Source organism: Lemur catta, chromosome 5 (assembly GCF_020740605.2).
Source record: "Lemur catta isolate mLemCat1 chromosome 5, mLemCat1.pri, whole genome shotgun sequence".
In the NCBI taxonomy this organism is placed as follows: Eukaryota; Metazoa; Chordata; class Mammalia; order Primates; family Lemuridae; genus Lemur; species Lemur catta.
Genome location: NC_059132.1, coordinates 93,072,429 through 93,096,776, shown reverse-complemented (window position 1 = coordinate 93,096,776; position 24,348 = coordinate 93,072,429). Strand labels below are relative to the sequence as shown.

The 24,348-nt window shown below is 36.3% G+C and overlaps 2 protein-coding genes across 6 annotated transcripts in view; one reads left to right on the top strand and one right to left on the bottom strand.

Annotated features, from left to right (window-relative positions):
• Nucleotides 1-682: 682 nt before the first annotated feature.
• Nucleotides 683-24,348, top strand: part of C5H4orf33 (chromosome 5 C4orf33 homolog) — a 219,044-nt gene continuing 195,378 nt past the window's right edge. Inside the window, exons 1-6 of one of the 5 annotated variants that reach the window (XR_006735395.1) lie at nucleotides 683-758; nucleotides 4,253-4,440; nucleotides 7,925-7,985; nucleotides 10,706-10,757; nucleotides 11,239-12,279; nucleotides 14,390-14,639. Coding sequence is in view for 4 of the 5 variants with exons in the window: in XM_045552282.1 (XP_045408238.1) it covers nucleotides 4,260-4,440; nucleotides 7,925-7,985; nucleotides 10,706-10,757; nucleotides 11,239-11,438; nucleotides 13,439-13,544 (600 nt within the window). In the remaining variant the exon portion in view is untranslated. Of the gene's footprint in view, nucleotides 759-4,250; nucleotides 4,441-7,924; nucleotides 7,986-10,705; nucleotides 10,758-11,238; nucleotides 12,280-13,438; nucleotides 14,216-14,389; nucleotides 14,640-24,348 lie in introns of those variants that run through there. The other 4 variants (XM_045552282.1, XM_045552281.1, XM_045552284.1 and 1 more) reach the window with 4 other exon arrangements.
• Nucleotides 14,286-14,845, bottom strand: LOC123638573 (39S ribosomal protein L30, mitochondrial-like). Its single transcript, XM_045552285.1, is given in 3 exon segments — nucleotides 14,286-14,445; nucleotides 14,447-14,568; nucleotides 14,570-14,845. Coding segments are annotated over 3 exon segments (483 nt in total). The 3' UTR covers nucleotides 14,286-14,360.

The following is a 24,348-nucleotide window of genomic DNA, read 5'->3' as shown; positions in this document are numbered from 1 at the left end:
AATGAATGTGCATAGGAAGTATCTATTAGCATAAATTGAGTACAAAAACTGAGAAGTGCAAAAGAAAAGTACTTAGGGTGTGTTTAACCATTCTCAAACCACCATTTTATGTTTTCATGTTACTTTTCAGCAATAAAGAAAACCTTTAGAAATCATATAGATTGAAAATTAGTGACATTTGACTAATATTAATTTATTTGATCTACACTGAGTATCCAGCACTATGTGCAAACTATCATGAAGAGTACAAAGTTGGAAGTTTAAGCAAGGATCTAAGTTGAAAAGTGCCTGAGTTGAGATTTAAACCCAGGCAGTATGGTTCCAATGTCATAATCATTAACCACTATGTAATATATGCCTCCCAGTAGTATAATAATGTATGGCTTGTTTAATATAATTTATAGTTTTTGCTTATATATCAGCCTTTAGTTGCATTAAATGAATTATTGCTGTACATGTTCTGTTGCAATCGCAGTGATTTAAGGTTGATTTTCAAATTGTTGCACGGTATTTATATTTCTGAGTTACCCGTCCTTCTTTTAGAAGACCGCTCAAATTTCAGTGGAATGATTAAAAGTCTTCAGATGTTCATCTGTGGCACTTAACGTTTCTCTTTTCTAGAAAAATCAAGTCTCTGCTTCAGTGTTCCAAGCTCCTCCCCCTAGAACGCGTAGGCAGCTGGGCGGAGCCTAAGGCTGAACGCGCTCCCGTGACCGCCGCGGACAGAGGAAGGCTCTCCGGTCTGTTTTCTCTCCCTGGTATGCCCTGTTCCTTCTGTCACTCCTTGTACCGTCGCCGGGTCTTGTCCTTAGCTTCATCTCTGGAAAGTACAGAAAGGTATTTAACCTTTCAGCTGGCACAGTTTACTCCCACTTTCAGGCCGACTTCCTCACTTCTCCGTTTCCCTCATAAATGGCGGGGCCGGGGAAGAGGAACGCAAACTGAAGAGAAATAAATTATTGTAGAAAAACTAAGGAAATTTTTGTGAATAGAGGAATTTGGAAGTTTTCCTTGCAAATCGTTTTGTTGAGAAAATACCTGGAGCGTAAGTTCTTTTTTTTTTCCTTCTAGGCTCTTTTTTTTTTTTTTTTTGAGACAGAGTCTTGCTCTGTTGCCTCAGGCTAAAGTGCCATAGCTTCAGCCCAGCTCACAGCAACCTCAACTCCTGGGCTCAAGCAATCCTCCTGCCTCAGCCTCCAGAGTAGCTGGGACATGCCTGGCTAATTTTTTCTATATATATATTTTTAGTTGTCCAGATAATTTCTTTCTTTTTTTTTTTTTAGTAGAGACAGGCTCTTGCTCAGGCTGGTCTTGAACTCCTGACCTTGAGCAATCCTCCTCCGCGCCCTGCCCTCCTAGGCTGTTGATGCCCCAGGGTTCTGTTTTCTTTCTCTTGAATTTGCTTTTAAAGGTTTTTCCATAGTAAAGGTAAAGTGATGAAAATAATTGAAAAAAAATATTTTAAACTTTTTTTGATGAAAGAGCAATTTGAAGAATAGAGGTTAAAAGTGGAAAAACACATATTAATAATAAATATCCTTTTAAGAAAGTCTAAACAGCAACATGAGAATTGCAGAGTAGGACAATGATCACCTTGATAATATTTGGAACTGTTCAGCATATATAACATAAAGGGGAAAAGAGGTAGTCACCACAATCTTTACGAGACTCAGCCTTAAGTTGAACTTTAAAAATTTTTTAAATTATCCATTTATTTTTAAATAGTAATTCGTATCTGTCATAATATAAAACTCAAATAAGTTAAAAAAAAGTGATAAAGTTGAAAGGAAGCCTTCTTTCCTCCCATATCTCAGGCAGATAATTCCCTCTAGAGAAGCAGCCACTGCTAATACTGGTTTCTTGTGCATATATCCTTCCTGAGATAGTGTATATATCACAAGCATATACGCAGATTAGCTTCCTTTTTATTAAATAAATGCATACTTTTTCATGCCTTTTTTCTCACTTCACAGTGTATTTTAGATGTTCATTTAGAGCTTCCTCATTCATTTTTTAACAGCCATGTAGTATTTCATTATATGATAGTTTACCAGTTCTCTACTGATGAGTATTTCAGGTGCTTCCAATGTTTTGTTGTTCTAAACAATGCTACCACAAATATCCTTATGTTATTTTGAATATATGTAGGTATAGAAACTCTTAAAACTAAAATTATGGTCAAAGAATATTTGCATTTTGGGATAGATATTGAAGCATTGGTCTTCACAAAAGTTGTATTAATACCAATTATGCTCCAATAGCGATATGTGACTTTTTCTCCATGCTTTCATTAACACAGCATGTTATCAAACTTTCTGATCCTTGCCAATCAAAGTGAAAAATAATTTATTGTAGTTTTAGTTTGCTTTTCTGTCATCTAAGTGAAGTTGACCATTTTGTATTTTCTTTCTATGAACTGGCTGTTCATATCTTTTGCCTACTGTTCTGTTGGGGTGTTAGTCTTTTCCTTATTGATTTCTAGGAGCTTTTTATGCAGTAAGGAAATTAAGTATTTGTCTGAAATATGAGCTGCATATAGTTTTCCCCAGACTGTCTTTCGATTTTTTTTTTTTTTTTGAGACAGAGTCTCACTCTGTTGCCCAGGCTAGAGTGCCATGGCATCAGCAGCTCACAGCAACCTCAAACTCCTGGGCTTAAGCAATCCTCCTGCCTCAGCCTCCTGAGTAGCTGGGACTACAGGCATGCGCCACCATGCCTGGCTAATCTTTTCTATATATATTTTTAGTTGTCCATATAATTTCTTTCTATTTTTAGTAGAGACGGAGTCTCTTGCTCAGGCTGGTCTTGAACTCCTGAGCTCAAACAATCCGCCCGCCTTGACACAGTGGTAAGCATTTCTTCTGAAATGCTCTTAACTTTCTACAAATGGGTTGCAATGCCATAGTTATTTAATTTTAGAGATTAATAAAATTTGCTAGCATATAATGAAAATTAGCAAAAGCTACAGACTTTAGAAAAAGGATTTCAGAGATCTAGGATTTCTTATATGACACAGAGGTTATATATTTGGACTTCCCACTGCTTGGCACAGAGTAGGTTCTCAATATATGTTCACTGAATTAAATTTATTCAAAATTTAAAACTTTATTGCTTACAGTAAAAATAACATATGAAGGAAGGGGTTCATTAAAAGATTTCAGATAAGAGAAGTTACAGTTTGGAAGAATCATCAGGTACTAAATGAAGATTATCTTCTAGATAAGACATAAGGCCAGTGTAATCTGGGGAGTACACCATTCCTGAATAAAGTTTTCATTTTCTTGCAGATTCCTCACATGCCTTCATCTAGGAAAACATGGCTGACATTGGTCCAATTTCTAGACCTTGGACAAAGTCTGCTTCATTTGTAATGAGGTTAATAATTGTTCCTCAGCAAGTTTGTAATGAAAGTAAATTAAATAATGTTTATAAAATGTACAATCCATAGTATTCAGCAAAATATAATTTTACTAGTATATGTTCTTCCATTGAATACATAGAAAAACCATTTAAAATGAAAATACTGCTTGTTTCATATGTACTTAGTCTGCTTCAAAGTTTAAATGATAGCAGATTCTGTTCCCATTTTTCACTTGGTGAGATGATTAACCAAGCAAGTGGTCATTTAACAGTTGAAATATCAAAAATTGAAAGTGTATACACTGGAACAAAGAAAGATAAAATTCAACCCTACTAACCTTCAAATGGTTGGGAAACTGCCTTCCACCCCACCTCAAAGAAAAGGTTTTTAGCCAAAAGAACAGATGTTAACAGCACTGTTTCTCCTGATTTATGGAGATATTTTTTGTCAAGTTTAATTTTACTGTGGAGATCTTGATTCCCAGAAGATATAAAAACTCAGATACCTGCACACTTTACAATAAATAAAAGATAAAGTATGACAATATAAACTTATGGTGCTTATGGTTGTAGTTAAGTGTATTGACAATTTCTGCTGTGGACTTAATTACAACTCTTAAAAATGATTTTTATGCCTTTTTTACAAGAGCACTAGAACTGAATCTAGACTTAAAGTTCTAAACCTTCTAGGATACAATTACCTATTTTAGACCAGAACTCAAAGTCTGTAATTTGCCACAATACGGATGGCCTTTTGTCCCCAGGACCGTGTTCTTGTCACTCTATTGCCTTCCCATCTGCTATTTGACATTGGAATTTTCATTTCATTTCTTACTAAAGGAAGCATTTGTATATTGTTAAAGAGTTTGTTTTAATATGTTTTTCTTCAGAGTCTTCAGATGGATTTTAAAATTGAACATACTTGGGATGGTTTTCCAGTGAAGCATGAGCCAGTGTTTGTCAGGCTCAATCCAAGTGACAGAGGAGTGATGATGGAAGTTAGTGCTCCATTTTTCAATGATCCTCCAGCCCCACTTGGAGAACCAGGGAAGCCTTTCGATGAACTATGGGATTATGAAGGTAAGTGGAAGTACTGTATTTTATTGCAAACATAAATCTTGTTATAATAACCTCTCACAGAACTATTGTTTTATCTTGCTGTTAGGAAGTGAGTGCTTCTGAGCAATTTGACATGTGCAGTTTCTGATATTTCCTACCACTCTCTTGTTCTTTTTGTCTATTACCTATGGGACTTCAATTGTATAACTACAAGAGTGAAAAATGGCAATTACAAATCCAGATTGCTATATTGCTGCCATATTTCCTTCCTGTACTTCTATTAATATTACTTATTCTATGAAGAATTCAGCATTCCTGTTTTGTCTTTAAGTATCTTCAAGTTACCACTTTAACTTTATAAACCTTCTTTATGGAAGTTTTGGGGTTGATAGAAACACTATCAACCTCAACATGAAATGTACTTTTTACTTTACACTGGCAAGTAATCTCACATATTAAATTAAGGCTAAAAGACATGCTATGAAATTACACCATTTCATATTTGCTCTATGATCTCCTTCTACTGTATCCTAATTAAACTACCAGATTCGTCTGTCTGAACTACTCTTCATGATGCGTTTCCCCGGATCATAAACAATTACTATCCCTAGGATAAAGTTCAGACCCTTCCTATAAGCTTTCAGGGTACTCATGAATTGGGCCACCATATTCAACCAAAAGCTCTTTACCCATGTACTTTCTCATTCTTTTCCCCCTGCCACTATAGCACATAGTTCAAGATATAATTCATGTCCCTATTCTTCAAAGAAGACTTTGATGAATACTAATGTCTATTTTCTTTATACAATTTGTATAGCACACATTTGTCAGTGTTAAAGTTGTCACGTTATCTTTTATTGATATAGAACTTATATATATCATCTTCCTAATAGTGTGTATACCAATGTGACTTATCCACTGGAGGTCCTATGGGCACCAGACTCAACAAATCCCAAACTCAACTCATCTACTTCTCTCATAAACTGCTAATTGCCCAATCTCAATAAATGATACTAATGATACATCAAATCACCAAATCTAGAAATTATAAGATCTTATCAAGATGTCCTTCCCTCTCACTCCCCATATTTGGATTTATTTACTAAGTGCTATCAGTTTCACCTCCTAAATGTTTCTCTAACTCAGTACCTCCTATTCATCCCCACCATCCTTGCTGAAGGTTAGGCCTTCATCATCTTTTACCTGGCTTAGGGCAGAGCCTCCTAAGTAATCTTTTTGCCCTTAAGCCCCATTCTTCACTTAGCCAGATCACTCTGGTTCCTACAGAGTGATCTATTTAAAATGAAAATTTAAACTCATCCTTCAGCTATTTGAAAACCTCAGGCTCTGTGTCCTCTCAAGTTAAGTTTTAGCCTTCTTCACATGATCACTATATAAGATTTCCTATGACCCAGCCCCTTCTCTCTGCAGCATCACCAGTTCTTCCTACATTGAAAGATTTTCCTAGTAAGACTGAACTTATTGTAGTTCTTTAAGTAAGCCACAATATTTCCTGATTTGTGTACCTTTGATTATACTGCTCCCTTACCTTAGAATGAAGTTTCCATCATTCTTTACCTTGCTCCAACTCATCTTTCAAGATGGAGCTTAGATAGGACTTTTTCCAGGAATCTCTCCCTAAAGCATTTTTTTTTGACCTAAGCATCTGTTTTCTTTTTTTTCTACAACCACCTATACATCTTTCCATTTTGGAATTTTTATTAAAATTTTCCACTTTAGTCTTTGATTAGATTGTGAGCTAATCAGGGTACTCTCAGAATCTGATATACTGTTTAATACAGAGAAGCTGCAAAAATGTTTGTAAGGTGATGATAGAAATTAGAAATCAGAAGGTACATGTGTGTCTGTATATATGTATATATGGAAAGAGAGAGAGAGAGAGAGACTGATTTATGTTTAGGAATTGGTTTACACAGTTGTGGAAGTTGGCAAGTCCAAAATATGTAAGGTAGGCCAGCAGACCCAGGGAAGAGAATACTGTGCTTCAACCATGAAGGCTGTCTGCTGGCAGATCTCTCTTAGGGGAAGTCAGTCTTGTTTCCTATTAAAGCTTTTAACTAATTGGTGAGACCCAGTCACATTATGGAGAGTAATTTGCTTTACTGGAAGTCTACTGATTTAAATGTTTATCTCATCTAAAAAAAAATACCTTCACAGAAACAACTAGAATAATATGTGATCAAATATCTGAGTACCATGGCTTAGTCAAATTGACACATACAATTAACCATTATAGTAGACATTCTGATCTGTCTAGGTAAAAGATTTAGAAAGGGACAATGAGATTCTATGAATTGATGACAAATCTATATATATAAATCTTGGCTATTTTATTATAAAAATAACACATGAAAAATTAGAAACAAACTATTCCTGAAGGATTAGATGAATAAGTTATGACATTCTATAAAAGAATACTATTCAGTCATTAAAATGAATATGGTATTTATATGCAGGAGAGTTTTTATGTGAAAAAAAGCAAATTGTAGGAATGTATGGTTCCATATTTATTTTTTAAAAATCTGAGCAGGTAAAATAGTTTGTAGAAGCACAGAAAAATTCTGGCATGTTTTAGGCCAAAGGAAGAAGAAAAAGACTTGGACTTTTTACTTTGTATATATTTGTGTTGTTTTAATTATTTACAAGAAAGATGTATTACTTTCATAATTAAATAATGTTTAAAATAATGTACGCTCAGAAAATTCCAGGAAATTATAAAGAAGAAAAGATCACCTATCTGTGTTCCACCAATCACAGATAAGTAGTTTTAACATTTTTGTGCACATTTTGCAGACATCTGGGCACAGGCACACATGCACATTTTAATTTCATGTACATTTGGTTTCTGCTCTGCAGGCTACTTATCAAATATCATGGGTATCTTCCCATATCAACAGATACTTAACTGGATCTTTGATTTTTTTTCTTGATTTTTATTTTTATTTTACCACCGTGATATCAGATGTATCTTTGATTTTAATGGCTGCATTGTATTCCACTGCATGGAATACATAATTTCTATAATTTAACAGTTGTGTTATATAACAGGATATTTATTTATAGAATAAGAGATAATCTTATATAGTAGGAGATAATCATTTAGATCATTTCCAGTTTTTGAGCAATGCTTTGATGAATAACAGTATACTTATTTCTTTTTCCAGTTGTCTGATTATTTTCTTAGGATAAGGAAACTGGCCCAAAATCTGTGTGATAATGTTGATTTCTTTACAACCACACTGGCAGTGGGGTTAATTAATCTTTTTCATTTATGGCAATTTGATATGGGAGAAAATTGATGATTTATTTCCTATATATTTCTTTTTCCAGGCAATGTCTATTATCTTTGCCCTTTTTGCTACTAGGGATAGTATTATAACTAAAAATTGTTGATTCATTGTATATTGTAAAGGAATAAACAAATTATTTTATTGTTGGGAAACAAATTAAATTTCTCAGTATGTCATATCTCTGTTTTCAAAAGTTGTGGAAGCGTTTTTCTTGAATGATATAACTGAGCAGTATTTAGAAGTTGAACTTTGTCCGTAAGTATAAAATATTTTTTTAAATCATTACTACATAATTCAAACACATTGTTTTCTAGTTATAAATCATATGGTCATAGTAAAAGCTCATTAATTCCAGCTAACTAGGAAAAATGTTAATCTGAATTATATACTTTTATATAATTCCTTATTTTCTTTTTTTTTTTTTGAGACAGAGTCTCGCTGTGTTGCCCGTGCTAGAGTGAGTGCCGTGGCGTCAGCCTTGCTCACAGCAACCTCAAACTCCTGGGCTTAAGCGATCCTACTGCCTCAGCCTCCCGAGTAGCTGGGACTACAGGCATGCGCCACCATGCCCGGCTAATTTTTTCTATATATATATTTTAGTTGGCCAGATAATTTGTTTCTATTTTTAGTAGAGATGGGGTCTCACTCTTGCTGAGGCTGGTCTCGAACTCCTGACCTCGAGCAATCCACCCGCCTCAGCCTCCCAGAGTGGTAGGATTACAGGCGTGAGCCACCGCGCCCGGCCTAATTCCTTATTTTCAAGTATAATGTATATATTTAGAATATGTTTAGAATATATTCATATATTCTAACAAATGTTTGAAAATATGTCAATATTTTTTTAATTCACTAATGTTTTTTCTAATAAATTTGAAGATAATTTTTTTGCAAAATGGAAAATCATCAGAAAACAAGAATTCTTTTCTTCATTATTTCCTGTATAAATTTGCATTGTTATATATTAGCTGTTCAGAAATAAAGGGAGACATTTAGAAATAATGAATTGAGCTAGCCTATGAAAATGTTTCTTTTAGGAGATTTTTTTTAATGACTAGACTTTTATGTATGGCATAATTATGTATTCATCTATTCTTTCCTTTTTTCATCATGCATTTATTGAGTATAGACTGTGTCAATTCTGTATTCATTGTCACGGATAAAAACTAAATCATACATGGATTTTCTTAGACTCATTAAAAATATTAACTTTGGACTCTCTTTGTTCAGGTTTAACTGTGTCTTGGGAATCTTCTTTACCTGGCTGACAAACCTGTCATCTCAATTATAGCAAATTTTAAATTAGTAAAATGTTTAATAATGAAATCTTTCTTTATATTGCTGTTATTCATTTTACATGCCATTTTAGTGCCCCTCAGTATCTAATATCCAGTAGCCTTTGTTCCTTAGTAGGCTGGTCAGAGAGCTCCAAACAATTGATCTAAATAAGATTTTGAGATATTCTTTTATTTTCCCTTATTTTGGTATTTTGCTAAGTCTAATGTGGAAAATCTAGCTGTTTGCATTACTTTTTTAAGAAGATAACCACATATCTTTTTAACTAATGTGACAAAATTTTTTATTGAAAACATGATTAATTCTCCTAAACTGTCATGAGAGTTAAGAAAATTTTAATTGCTATGTGATTATTTTCACCATGCAAGTGAGAAAGCTAAGGCAAACATTTATAACTTCTCTAGAGGACAGTAAAGAACTTGGATCTATTAGAATTCTGAAGTTTGACCCTTAGTTTTAATTTTATTAGATGATAATATGAGTTTATTTTCATAGAGTAATGCCTTAACACTGGACGAAGAGAATAATTGGATTCTCTTTTGTTAAGAAATTACACAGTAACCATTGTGTATAAAATTAATAGATTTTAAAAAGTTAAAAACAGTTGTCAGAATAGTTTGGTTTCATATACATTAGGATAGTTAACAATCAAAAATCATGGTTTTGCTTCAGGCAATCAATTCCTGTAGCAGTTAATTAACCTCTAGGAAAGTAACATAAAAAATTGTTATTTTAATTTGCAAAAATTTTTACTCCTTCTAGGATGTATTCCTAAGTCTGAATAGCAAAAAAAATAATCGGAAGACTTTTAAATGGAAAATAATACTTGTCTTCTACTAGAATAGTTTAGTCAAGAAATCCTTCCTGAAAAGCTCACTAAAGGCCATCTATGTAGAAATGTTTAAGATATAGTCTTTTCCAGAGCCAGTAAATTTGCTTCACGTAAATACATGAAATCCTTTGATTCTTACTGACCTGGCTAATCCCAATTATGCACTATTATTAGTGTTTTCTTGTGAGAATATTTTGTGTTTCTTTTTGAAAATGTGACACTAGTGCCTGAACTAATGGTACAAAGCAGGAAAACACAGGAGGCAGACAAGTTGAGGATAGTTGTGTGAGAAAATAGATACACATCAAAACCTTTAGCCTGTTGACTAGTTTTAGACAGTCGATGTTTTGCATTTTCTATCTTCCTAATGAGCTTCAAGATAGTTTTTGTTTGTTGGTTTTTGTTCTTCACAGAAAAGACCTTTAGTAAAGTTGTTGAATTCAGACTTGTAAATTTGTGCCAGGTTTCTTTAGAATACTTTAGTTTTTGAAACTGGTTTTATTGTAAACTCCAAATAACATGATATCCCCCTGACCCTTTCTCATACTTTGTGTCATCTAACTGAATGAAGCATTTTATATAATTTCTTATTTAAAGAATATAAAAAGCAATCTAAGCACCTGAAGCTTTATACATTTGATGGAAATTGTCCAGAAAATGATAAAACGAAAGATGTCATTTCTAAGTAATTGAACACACTGGCTCTTCCTATAATTATCAAATGTTAATATTGCATCTTTTAATTATTTGGGAATTTATTTAAAAGCACATATATTCCAGATATGAAGAATAGTAAAGAAAATAATATTTGTTTCTTTCAAACACTCATGAGAAATCTTAATTTTGACAGCCATGGACAGCATTTAGTGCTTTTACTCTCTGGAAGAAGAAATGTATGGAAAGTAAGTAAATAAAAATATGAGACAAAATCCTTAAGTATACAAGTGATACATATATTTATATGTTTAAAGTGTAAGTCTGGCCGGGCGCGGTGGCTCACGCCTGTAATCCTAGCTCTGGGAGGCCGAGGCGGGTGGATCGCTCGAGGTCAGGAGTTCGAGACCAGCCTGAGCAAGAGCGAGACCCCGTCTCTACCAAAAAAAATAGAAAGAAATTATCTGGCCAACTAAAAATATATATACAAAAAAAATTAGCCGGGCATGGTGGCTCATGCCTGTAGTCCCAGCTACAAGGGAGGCTGAGGCAGGAGGATCGCTTAAGCCCAGGAGTTTGAGGTTGCTGTGAGCTAGGCTGATGCCACGGCACTCACTCTAGCCCGGGCAACAAAGTGAGACTCTGTCTCAAAAAAAAAAAAAAAAAAAGAAAAAAAAAAAATAAAGTGTAAGTCTGATTTTACCTTTTGTGTTCCACATGTTTCCCTAGCAAGAACTTGCCTTATCCTTCAGAGTGTCCAGAGGAGAGACAAAATGGGAAGGCAAAGCTTACCTTCCTTGGAGTTATTTTCCACCCAGTGTGACAAAATTCAATTCATTTGCAATTCATGGATCAAAAGATAAACGAAGTTATGAAGCTCTTTACCCTGTACCTCAGCATGAACTGCAACAAGGACAAAAACCTGATTTGTAAGTAGAAAATGAATGAAGAGATGTTCCAACTATAAAAGTTTTTTGGAAATTAATTCTTGGTAGGGAAGTTGCCAAAGAAGATGAGGTATGTGTCCCAGAACCTGATAGAGTCCTATGTTCCCTAATGGTCCTTAGAAAATACTTGATAGATTAACTTTGGACTGACATAATCTCTCTCACTAGTGCCATTAGAGCACTTATTTTTCTAGAGTGGTATGAGAAAAGTCTTGTTTAGTGAGTGTTAAAATAGCTAATACAGAAGTATGGTTGCGAATTCATTTATAATCCCTTTCAGAGCTAAATGGCCAGAGGTATCAGTGTTTCCTGGTGTGAACAAAGGGTTAATAAATCCTTTCTCCCTGTTGCAAGAGAAGCTGATCTTCAGTTATCTCTTTAGTTCTCTTCTCCTGGTAACCTCATAAGAATAAAAATGTCAACCATGTTTGTAGGCAACATTGCTTATGATGAAAATGATTCCTCATTGGTTTACATCTGGACTGAGAGTAATTTTGAGTGAAGTATAAATACATGATGGAGACAGCATGATTTTGGGATTCCCCTTTATAGTCATGTTCCCTGTGGGGACCCTGGAAGCTATGCCTGTAGAATTATTATAAGAAATATTGGTTCCTATGGGGCAGCAGGTGTTTAAGGCAAGATTTCTCATATACTTTCCCAATTTGAGTCTTGTTTCTTTGCACTTGAAGCTGTCACCTAGGGAGAATAGAGCTCCTGGCCAGCCTTAGGAGTGCTATGGACTGCTGCAAGGACTACTCCCTTGGGGAGGAAAGCCAGATGCTGTCCTGGGGCAAACTATGAATTCCTGCTCTAAATCTCTGTGAGTTTACTCAGCCTACGTGAGATAGTCTGGTGAATCTGAGTGTTGAGAAGAGCCTAACAGACACATCCTGGTGTGCATTGCACCACATAGACTGATATTCCTGCCTTTTTACCCTTGGAATGTGCTACACCATTCTCCCTTCCCAGTTTACCTTCTTCCTATCATGCTCTTGCTTCACTCTACTTGGCCTTCATCTCTTCTAGCATATTTATTTTGCCTGACACACTTTCCCCTTTTCATTTTGCCTTTCACCCCAGTCCTGACCCTTTCTACCTAGACTCCTTCTCTCTTCCTTTCTCTTACCCTTCATGGTTGTTTCTTTAACCTCTTACTCTGGGATTGACAGTTGTGACTCAACAAACACTGGTTCATCCTGGCCAAGGAGGCAGAATGAGATAAAAGTCTAGTCGTAACTAATTCAGGGCCCTGATACCAAGATGGCATGTCTCTCTGGCTCTTCATCGGCTAATACCTTCCTATATTCAGACTCCTCATTCATTCATTATTGGAGACATACCCTAGGTGGAAGTATGATTATACATTGGCAAGGCCAGCTCCAGGGCATTCTGAATTCTTATAGAGTGGAGTTCCACTGCGGCATATTAGCTAAGACTTTCTCTCTTCATTAACCCACAAGAGAAAGCTTCATAACAGTAAATGGTTTTTCTGGAAAGAAAAGAACTAGGATTAACACTCTTTTACATTAACCTCTCTTGCTTTGGCAAAGAAGGGAAATAAGTTTATCCTCTAATCTATAAAGCTGGAACTTTTAAAAACAATTGCTTGTATGACTGATATAAATTATTTCAAAGTTTGAATAGAAAAACATGTGCAAGAGTACAATATGATTTGTTTAAAGCCAGATAGAGTAAGTCAGGTTTTGAGGGTTAATTTTTATTTCTCCCTTCAGCTGTGAGGGAGCTGTTTGCTGAATTGAAAGGAGAGTGCTTTGAGATGTGGGCGAATGTTTTCAGAGCTGAGTGTTTGATAGCTAGAGTGAGAAAATTGTACGTATAGAATACATCTTACCTTTGGTATTTCTTAAAATAGAATGTTGTCCTATCACAGATGTGACAAAATAAACAGCCCCTCAAGACAGCTATTTCACAAATGCATAATTCATTTCAATTCCCACCTTCTTTTTCTTTGCTTTTAGCCATCGCCTAGAATACTTCAGACCTTTCAATTTTAACACACTGCTTGGAGAAGAATGGAAACAACCAGAATCAGACCTATGGCTAATAGAGAAACCTGATGTATAGGAGTATAGTAGATAACCATATCAATCATTTCTTCTCTTTACCTTTTAAGGGAAGCAAATAATAAGTATCAGTCTTTTTTGAGACACCATGAACACATTTCAACAACAAATAGTTTCATAGAGGTCACTGAAAATATAATAGTTGTGGTAAATTGTATATGATTAACAAGAAAATAGAAGGTTTGTAGATGATTTCATTTATAAAGTTAAAATGTTTCTCAGAGTCACTTAGTCTAGGAGCCATGGTGAAAATGGGTTCTACTTTCTGCCTTGAATCACTATTACCTCAGATATCCCTGATTCTGTCACCAAAGGCATTACTTCTCTTCCCACTTCCCTAAACCTCAGCCAGCCTGAGTTTGGGACATCTTATTTGCACATTTTGAATTCCATGTAACACATGATAACTTTTGCCTAGGATTCTGCTGTCCATTATTGAAATTGGTAGAAAATAATGACCTATTTCAGTTGAACAGGAAATCCATATCTGTTAAGACATCATTAAGATACCTGAGTTATTTAACCAGCTGTTTTTCCTGTTGTGTGACTATTTTTATGCTGTAGAAAGGAATGGAATGAAGTAGTCTTGAATTCAGGCAACAGACTCTGCTTTCATTTACAAATAAATGAGATTTTTTTAATGCTGTTAAACAAGTTGTCAAAATGTCTTCATTTTATTTTGTAAGCATCAAAGATTCCTAGTCTAGAATTTTCTTTTTCTTTCTTTTTTTTTTGGTATTTTAAATATATTTTAATGAAAACATTCTCATTTTAAATAAAAATGACTTGCATTTTTGAATCTAAAGCTACTCTGGCATTAGGAATTAATTGTTTTCTGCTCAACAGGTTTCAGATGCCACTGCACTACTAATTCCCCAGTGCTCTTGAGGTGCGTGTTAGACGTCTTCCTCTGTTGGAAGTCCCTGTGGCAACTTCAGGGGCTTGATTCTTATCAAATGTTTAACCACTTTCAGTTTTGCATTCACTGAAGGGATGTTCTTGTGAACTTGAGGGGCATGTGCTTTTTTGTAATCCAAGCATCTTTATTATATCTTTTTCCCAATATGGACGTCTTTTTGTACTTTTTATTCTGGTAACAATATGCAGTTTATGAGGGTTCTGTGGATCCCTGCCATACTTTTCATGATCTTCAGGTGAAGGCTGAAACACTTTATCTGGAATTCTTGACTTGGTAAATTTGTGACGAATCCAGTGTGTGTAAATCAGAGATTCTGCACCTTTTGTCACAGTCTGTAGTCTGCCTAAGGGCCTCTGAACTACTTTACGCAAAATCCCTGCCATAAATGTAGTGATTTATTCACTTTAGAGGATGATGTTAATAAAAGGGGAAGCTGGGTGTAGCATATATAGCAACACTGCACTATGTTCACAACTTTTCTGGAAATACTGAATTTCCCTTCCCAAGCCGTCCAGGCTCAGCGGCTTCGCTCTTGAGCTCCAAGAGTCAGAGTTCAACAAGCCATGCGGCCTTAGATCCTCAGAATTGGGAAACAGGATCCCACCGGCCAGTGGTTTTTCCGGAACCAATAAGATGGGATCAGGGCAGTCCCACTTAGGTCGCTGTAACCTGCCAGCTCAGAACAGAACAGGGAAAATCAATCAGCATCTCTAGAGGGTTCCCAGATACGTACTGCTGGTGAAAAATGCAATACTTTCTTTCGTCCACTCCTAGAATTTTCAAATTTTAAGTTATTTCAGAGCTTGAAGCCAGTAGATCATCTATGAACTTCTCCACCAAGCTTGCTTCTCTAGCACTCTTAACTCAGAGATAAGCAGCCTTATAGAAGATGAAGCTTTATTGCTTATAGAAATACCTAGCTTTCTACTCAACAATATGTTTTCTCTTCTTCTTTACTAACAGAGATTGAATTTTTAGAGGCTCTCCACAAAAACTGCATTTTTCCTTTGCAGATATAAATTTTTATTGAACAGTTCAGGTCAATGAGATATAAGTATACAGTATTAGTCGGGATTTCCAGAAAGCTGCTGTAAAGATGAAAGACTCATCTGCCATATACCTTTTGTCCTTTGCCCTTTTCCTTATTTTTTCACAAATTACAGAATTGATACTTGAAGTAGCACACTAGCTATGTTGTGACAATGAGGAGACAACCCAGGGATAGCTAAGTAGGAAGACAAAGGAGCCAAGGTTTCAAACAGCACAATAGAGTAATATATCATATCTATACTGCCTACCTACAGATTTCTGCATACATGGGAAAAACTTCCTAATTTGTATGTACCACTTTTTAAAAAATAAATGTTTCTATTATATGCAGCCAAATGCAATTCCTAACTAATATATTATTCGTTTAGTTTTAGTGGAAAATGTAAGCTGTATTCCACCTAAGGTCAAAAACAAGGCAAGAATGTCCACACTCACTACTTTCATTCAACATTGTATTAGAAGTTATAACAACTACAATGAAGAAATAATTAGAAGTAAAAGACAGGCCGGGCGCGGTGGCTCACGCCTGTAATCCTAGCCCTCTGGGAGGCCGAGGCGGGTGGATCGCTCGAGGTCAGGAGTTCGAGACCAGCCTGAGCGAGACCCCGTCTCTACTAAAAATAGAAATAAACTATCTGGACAACTAAAAATATATATAGAAAAAAATTAGCCGGGCATGGTGGCACATGCCTGTAGTCCCAGCTACTCAGGAGGCTGAGGCAGTAGGATCGCTTAAGCCCAGGAGTTTGAGGTTGCTGTGAGCGAGGCTGACGCCACGGCACTCACTCTAGCCCGGGCAACAAAGTGACACTCTGTCTCAAAAAAAAAAAAAAAAAAAAAAAAAAGAAGTAAAAGACAAATATTACAAAGAAAGAATTAAAAATATTTACACATGTATTATTTACATTTGAAATGATTATAGTTTGTAGAAATCCAAAGGAATATACAACAAATTTTTAGAGCCAAAAATGAATTTAACAAAGTTGTGGGATACAAGGTCACTATATAAAAATACATCAATTATATTTCAATACATTATAAATAAAAATTTTGAAAATAAAATTTAAAACTCAAAGCCATTTATAATAGCATGAAACACATGAAATAACCGGGACTAAACCAAAATATACAAAACCTCTGTAATGATTAGAATCAATATTATTAAAATTTCCCCAAATTGATTCAGTTAATCGATTGATTGATTAACTATCCCAGTTAAACATCCCAGAAAGCTTCTTTGGAGGGCTAGAAATTGACAAGTTGATTCAGATTTTTTATGGAAATTCAAAGGACATCAATAGCCAAAACAACTTTGAAAAAGAACAAAGTTGGAGGACTTACACTGCCTGACTTCAAGACTTATTATTAAACTTCAGTAATGAAGACAGTGTGACATCAACATAAATGTAAACAATTATCTCAATGGAACAGAAGAGGAAAACAAGAAAGAGGCTCACATATATGCAGCCAATTGATTTTTGACAGTGATGTCAATGCATTTAAAAAGGGAAAGGATAGGTTTTCAACAAATGGTGTTGGAATATGAAAAATGATTTGGTATTTTAATAGGGATTGCACTGAATCTGTAGATCACTTTGGGTAGTATAGACATTTTAGCAATGTTGATTCTGCCGACCCATGAGCATGGTATCTGGGAAAATTGGATAGCCACATGTAGGAGACTGAAACATGATTCGCACTTTTCCCCTCTCACAAAAATCAACTCATGGTGGATAACAGACCTAAACCTAAGGCATGAAACTGTAAGAATTCTAGAAGAAAATGTTGAAAAAACTTTGATAGACATTGGCCTAGGCAAAGAATTTATGAAGAAGACCCAAATGCAATCACAGCAACAACCAAAATAAAGAAATGGGACCTGATCAAATTAAAAAGCTTCTGCACAGCCAAGGAAACTATCACAAGAGCAAACAGACAGCCTACAGAATGGGAGACAATATTCACATGCTACACATCCAGTACAGAGCTGATAACTAGAATCTATATAGAACTCAGGAAAATCAACAAGAAATAAATCAAACAACCCTATCAAAAAGTGGGCAAAGGACATGAACAGAAACTTTTCAAAAGAAGATAGACTAATGGCCAACAAACATGAAAAAATACTCAACATCTCTAATCATCAGGGAAATGTAAATCAAAACCATGATGAGATATCTCTTATCTCCAGTGAGAATGGCCTTTATCAAAAAGTCCCAAAACAATAAATGTGATTGCAGAGAGACAGGAACACTCATATACTGTTGATGGGACTGCAAACTTGTACAACCTCTGTGGAAATTAATATGGAGATACCTCAAAGAGATACAAGGAAATCTACCATTTGATCCAACATTCCCATTACTGGGCATCTACCCAAAAGAACAAAGGATATTCTATAAAAAAGACATCTGCACTAGAATGTTTATAGCAGCACAATTCACAATTGCAAAAATGTGGAAACAACCCAAGTGCCCATGAATACGTGAGTGGATTAATCAAATATGGTATGTGTATACCATGGAGTTCTATTCAACCACAAAAAACAATGGTGATCTAGCACCTCGTCTTATCCTGGATACAGCTGGAGCCCATTCTACCAAGTGAAGTGTACCCCCATAATGTGCTGAGATAAAAAAAATTTTAAAAAGACAAAAAAAAAACCCCAAATAGTGTTGGAATAACTTAAAAAAACATGGGGTAAAAATGAAGTTGGACCCTTACTTTGCATCCTACAGAAAAATTAACCTAAATGTGATTAGTGAAATAAAACTAAAAATTCTAGGAGAAAATCTTTGGAATCCAGGGTAGATGAGGATTTTTTTTCAAACAGGACATAAAAAGCATTAACCAAGGAAAAAAATGATGCACTGGACTTCATCAAAATTAAACCCTTATGCTCATCAAAAGCCTTCATCAATGCTGGGCATGGTGGCACACACCTGTATTACCAGGTTTTCATACTTAGGAGGCTGAGGCAGGAGGATTGCTTAAGACTACGAGTTCAAGGACAGCCTGGAAAACATAGCAAGACTCAGTTTCTCAAAAAAAAAAAAAGAGAGAGCAAGCCACAGATTGGGAGAAACTATTCAAAATACACAGATCTGATGAAGGACAAATACACAGAATATTTAAAGAACTACAAGCAGTAATAAAAAGGCAAGCCAATTAATAGGGGAAAAGACTTGAACAAACACTTCACAGAAGAAAATATACAAAAGGCCAATAAGTATATAGGATGACTCTCAACCTCACTAATTACCAAGGAAATGGAAATTAAAACCACAAAATACCACTAAATGACTAAAAATACAAAATATACATAATGGCTAAATGGCTAAAATTTAAAAAGCAGTAATGAGGATGTGGAATAATTGGAGGTCTCATACAGTTGTGAGTAGGAAGGTAAAATGGTACAATCAGTTTGGAAGACTGTACAGTAATTTCTTATTAAGCTAAATACTCACCTACCTGTGAAACAGGTTCACCATACACTAGTTACCAACTTTTCTGAGTCTGATATGACAAAACACCCATACATACAAGCTACATGCAGCAATTTTATTACACATAGATGGGCTTCAAGGGACAACAGAAGCCTAGGATTCATTGCAAGCTGGCCCCCAAAGGCTCAGGAAAGCTGCCTGGGCCTGGTGTCAAGTCACCTCATTAAAATATCTAATACTTCTTAAATACTTTTTTTTCGGTAAACATATTAATACAATTGATTTTGACAGCAATCTCAAAGAGAGCCAGATATCCTTGGAATGCTTATTGTTAAAGTTTAGGAAATTGAGACATACAGAGTTAAGCATCTTGCTTAAGATAATACAGTTAAAAAGCAACAGAATTGAATCCAGGGAGTCTGATGCTCAAGAGAAGGCACTTGTCTACTATGCTATTGCCTCTCTTAGTCTCCCTTACTTATCTGTTAACACAAGTAAAGCTGTTGGGAGTGAGATCAGAAAGGTTGCTAAGTAGAGACTCCTGGCATTCATCACTCCCACAATAAAGGACCAAGGCAATGAATAAACAGCTAAGATTTGACTGGTGTGTGGAAGGGAGAATGCTGGAGTGCAGTGGGGGAGTGGAGATGCACCTATGGGGATTGGAAGTTTAGGAGGGCAGTGTAGAGGCACTGGGCCTCTGCTGCTCTGACCTCTATGCCCAGATCAGACCTGACTGGACTCAGGAGGGACTTCCCAATGTAGAGAAAAGGTAAACAGAAGATTGCCACCGGCCCCCGTTGTTACTGCATAACCTACAATCCTTATAATAGGAGAATCCTACAGTTCTCATAAACTGTGAGCCCAGTTTGGAGAGCTGCCAGGAATCATGCAGTTGCATTGTCCTGGATTAGGAGCACAGATATGCACTTCCCACCCCCCAGCCACGTCCTGTGAGCCAAACTGCTGTAGCATGTGGCCACCTTGAAACCTGAGCCATGTCTGGAGTGCACCCTGCTCTGGAGGCCAGTAGCCACCACACTCCTCCAGCACTGGGGCTCCATCTTCATCATGCCAAGCATGCTACACAGAGCTTGAGCCTTGCCACTTGTAGACATACTCCTGGCCTGCACAACAATCCTGTGTCCACAGTAAGGGCCAGATAAACAGCCCTGTGGGTTACCCCCAGTGAGCACACCCCTAAGCTGGCTGAGCTTTGCACCTGCATCGCAGACCTGAGAAAAGCACCACAGGCTGCTCCAGTAGACATGCACCCAGGCTGGACTGAGCAGCCCTGGGCCTGCTTCCTCGGCCTAAGAAAGCCCCATGTGTTGACCCTGGCAGACACTTCCCCAGACCAGTCAAGCAACTGTGCACCTGTGTCCTGGGCTTGAGAACAGTCTCACAGTCCACTCCAGGTAGGCACAACTCCAGGCCAGCCAAGTGACCAAAGTAACCTCATGCCTAGGTTCCTATGGCCCCAAATTCAGCAAGCCAGACCCCAAGATGGCCCACCAACTGTATGCCTACGTGCACCCCTGACCTGAAAAACAGCCCAGGGAGGCTACCTGGGGCAAAGCTACACCACTGTTGTTGTCTAGATCCCATCTGGTTTGATCCAAATATTATAGTATAGGTTTTTACAAGTGTTGTTTATCACTGCTAGAGGAGATTTGGTATTGCTACTGTATCTACGCCTGCTTGTCTAATGGTTTCAAGAATTTAGATAGCTAGCTCAGGAATCTGATTAAGGCATCTGCCTTAGCATTTCAATCTCTTCTGAACATTCACATGGCCCACTTTAATTCTTCTTAATTCCCACAGACATTTCCTTGCTTGAGGACCACATAAGGGTATTCTCTATTGTCTAGTTATCTAGTTATCTAGGACCCATTTGTCATTGACTGCAGATGTCCAAACAGTCTTCTGAGATCAGGAGCCTAATATCCAGCTGCTAAATTAGCAGCTGTCAGCTCTGCCACGTTTGAAGATTTGCCCATTCCTTCTCTCCTCAGGTTTTTTTTTAATCTTTTTTTTTTTTAAGCAGTAAGGCACATAGCTGCTAATTTCCAAACAATAACATGGCCAAAGTAGCTGCTTTGTCTTGGCCTGGGAAAGAATCACAAGACTTGGACAACAGAGCAATGTGGGGAAGGGAGATCCTTGGAGGACTCTATCATTGGCTCTATGGGTAACTTGTTTCTGTATATATTGCACCCACCCACCCCGAATTCCCCACCTTAGTGCACTCGTCCATATATTATTTCCTCCTTGTCAGTGAGTTTTGCTGTGCTGCCACTTTTCAATGTCTCTGACATCATCCCAGCATGTATGATATTTAGCTTCAGAATTATTTGATGCCCTTCTGTGGTGAAGACAGTTTTGACCAACTCCCAGTAACAATATAGCAATTGTCTTTCAAATGAGCTACAAGGAGCAGCTGCCTCAGTTAGTTTTTAAGTCCAAAATCTAAGAGGTAGCCTTTGCAGAGTAGCCCTATTTGATTTCTCCCATAGGCTTCAAATCTGCATGTGTTCTAGAGGCAGACATTCCAGTATAATCTGAGCAGTTGGATCACGAAGACTTAGTAGAGCTCCCTGTGAGACCATCATCTATAAATCTTTTAATACTTGTTCCTTCCCAGGACCTCACTTAAAATAATATTTCTTTTGATGACTTTGTGATAGGGGCTAACAGTATTCTTTCAGGAGTAATGAGATTTTTCCAAAATTCAAATAGCCCTATAAGCTGTGAGCTTCGTGCTTGTTAGAAGGATCTGTGAGAGGCAATAACTTATTTCTCAGTTTGAGAAATATCTCTGTTTACTCTAGGGATTTCTCAGGTTGGATTGAACTTGACTTTTATCTCGATTTATCAGCTACCATATATTTGTCATAAAAGTGGTTTTGATTTTTGAGTCCTCTTGACCTTATTCCTCCTAGGAGGCAATTAACATGATAGCATCAACGTAGTGTATTAACTTTCTCTTAACGGTTATTATGTCCACTGGACTGACTCATTAGATTATGGTAATATGCCAGGATATTTACATATTGCTGTGGTAAAACAGTAAATTTACACTGATTTCTGTTCCATGAAAATGCCTGAAACTCTGAATTTGGGATTGAAAAGAAGACATTGTTAATCAGGTACATGATGGCATACCAGGCCCCCTTGACCTGTTACTCTTCCTATATAGTCTTCACCATTTTAGGTATGGCTGAAGCAATCAGAGGAACCATCTTTGTTTGATTCTTGACAGTCTATTGTTTACTATGTGCCTTAAGTAGTAGCTGGAAGGGTGGTTAAAAAGAGAGTTAGTGGGAATCAATACTCCCACCTCAACCATTTCCTTAATTAGAACAGTGATCCACTGTTGCCCTCCTGGAATTCTGTATTGCTTAATGTTTACTACTAAGGAGGATTCTGGCAATTCCAAGCATTCTCATTTAGCATGGCCAATTAAAACTGGGTGAAGGATGGACTTAGGCAATAATGCCTGTAAAAAGGGCAAAGACAACATGACCCATGTTTTCAGCTACAGGACTAACCACCAAAGGGTTATTTTAATCAATAAACACCTCCCTCTATTTTATAGTAAGATAATTACATTGTTTATGTGATATTTTCCAAGGACATGCCCCATAAATTCAAATCCAGGTTTTTTTTTTTATCATAAAGAATCATAAATTAACCAAATATATCCTTCTAAAAGCATTTCATGGATAAGAACTCTCCTGCCAGCAAATATCATTAGTTTGTTTGCTAGGATGTTTGTTATGGTCTGATTTACAAGATGGGATTGGGTCACTTTCTTCTTCTCCCAAGACATCCCTACACAAAAAAAAAAATAGAAAAAAATAGCCGTTCTACTACTTAATTCTTTATTTTGTAAAGACTTTAGTATTTTTGCCAGTATATCTTTGGAATATATTCCTAGGAATGGTATTTTCTGGGTCAAAGGGCAAATGCATATGCAAAGTACAAATTACCCTCCATAGGGAAATTTGCATTTCCACCGTCAAAGGTGACAGTTTCTGTTGTACCATAGCTTCTTGACTGAAGTATGTTATCACGCTTTTGAGATTTTGCTATTCTGATGGGTGAGAAATGGTATCTCAGATAATTTGCATTTACTTTGTTATAAGCTAGTCAGATATCATGTTGCTCATCTATTGGAAGAAGTTGATAATGTTGATTATTTCCTTGTGGAAACATTTCCCTCACTTGTCTCTGGGGTATCACTTTCTCAGTTCTTCTTCTAATTCTCCTTCAAACTTTAAAAATGGAGTTCCTCAAGGCTCCATCCTTAAACTTCTTTCTATATTTCACTCACTTGTTCACCTCAGTCAATTTTGTTGTGATTTTGAATTCAACGTATGAACTAATGATACCTAAACATATATCTTTATCTTCCTAACGTGTGCCTGAACACGCACTTCTTGATATTGCCACTATCTCAGGAACATTTCATATTTACATGTCCAAAACTGAATTCTTTCCAACCCCCGTATCTGATCCTCCCAAGTCATTTTAGTAAGTGGAAAGTCTTTCTGTGCTCAGGTAAAATTTCTTTCTCATTTAAACCAAATCCAATCCATTGGCAAACACTATCAACTCCACTTTTGAAATATGTCCAAAATCTTACTACTTCTAAAGTAGTACTTGTACCCTTGTACACAGTACCCTTGTACCTGTCTGCAGTCAATCCCTGTTCCCACCCCTGACCTCAAGCAGCATTAATCTATTTTTGTCCCTACAGTGTTGCCTTTTCTAGAAATTTCATGTAATTATAGTCATATACTAGCATTCCAGTGCTTTGTGTCTGGAATCTGTCACTGGCGTGATATCTTTGAAGTTTGCCCATATTGCTGCTTCTCTCAGTAGTTTGTTCCTTGTTATTGCTCAGGAGTAATTTGTTGTATGGATACTGATTGATTGATTGATTCACCTGTTGATGAACATTTGGGTTGCTTCCAGTTTCTAATTATCTCACATAAAGCTGCTATGGACATTTATATAGAAGTCTTTTTGTCAACATAGTTTTCATTTCTCTTTGGTAAATATCTAAGAGCAAATTACTGGATCATAATCATGTGGTAACTGTATGTTTAGCTTTAAAGAAAATGACAAATTATGTGCAAAGTGGTTTTATTATTTTATAGTACCAACAAGACATAACAGTTGTAATTTTTCCACATTCTCACCAATGTTGGTCTTTCAAATTTTAGACCTTTAGTTGTCGGTGTGCTGGTTTCTCAATGAAGTTTTAATTTGTATTTCTTGGCTCACCAATGATTTTGAGTATATTTTCATGCACTTATTGGACATCCATATATTTTCTTTTTTGATATATCTGTTAAAATATTTTGCCCATTTATTTTTTTTAT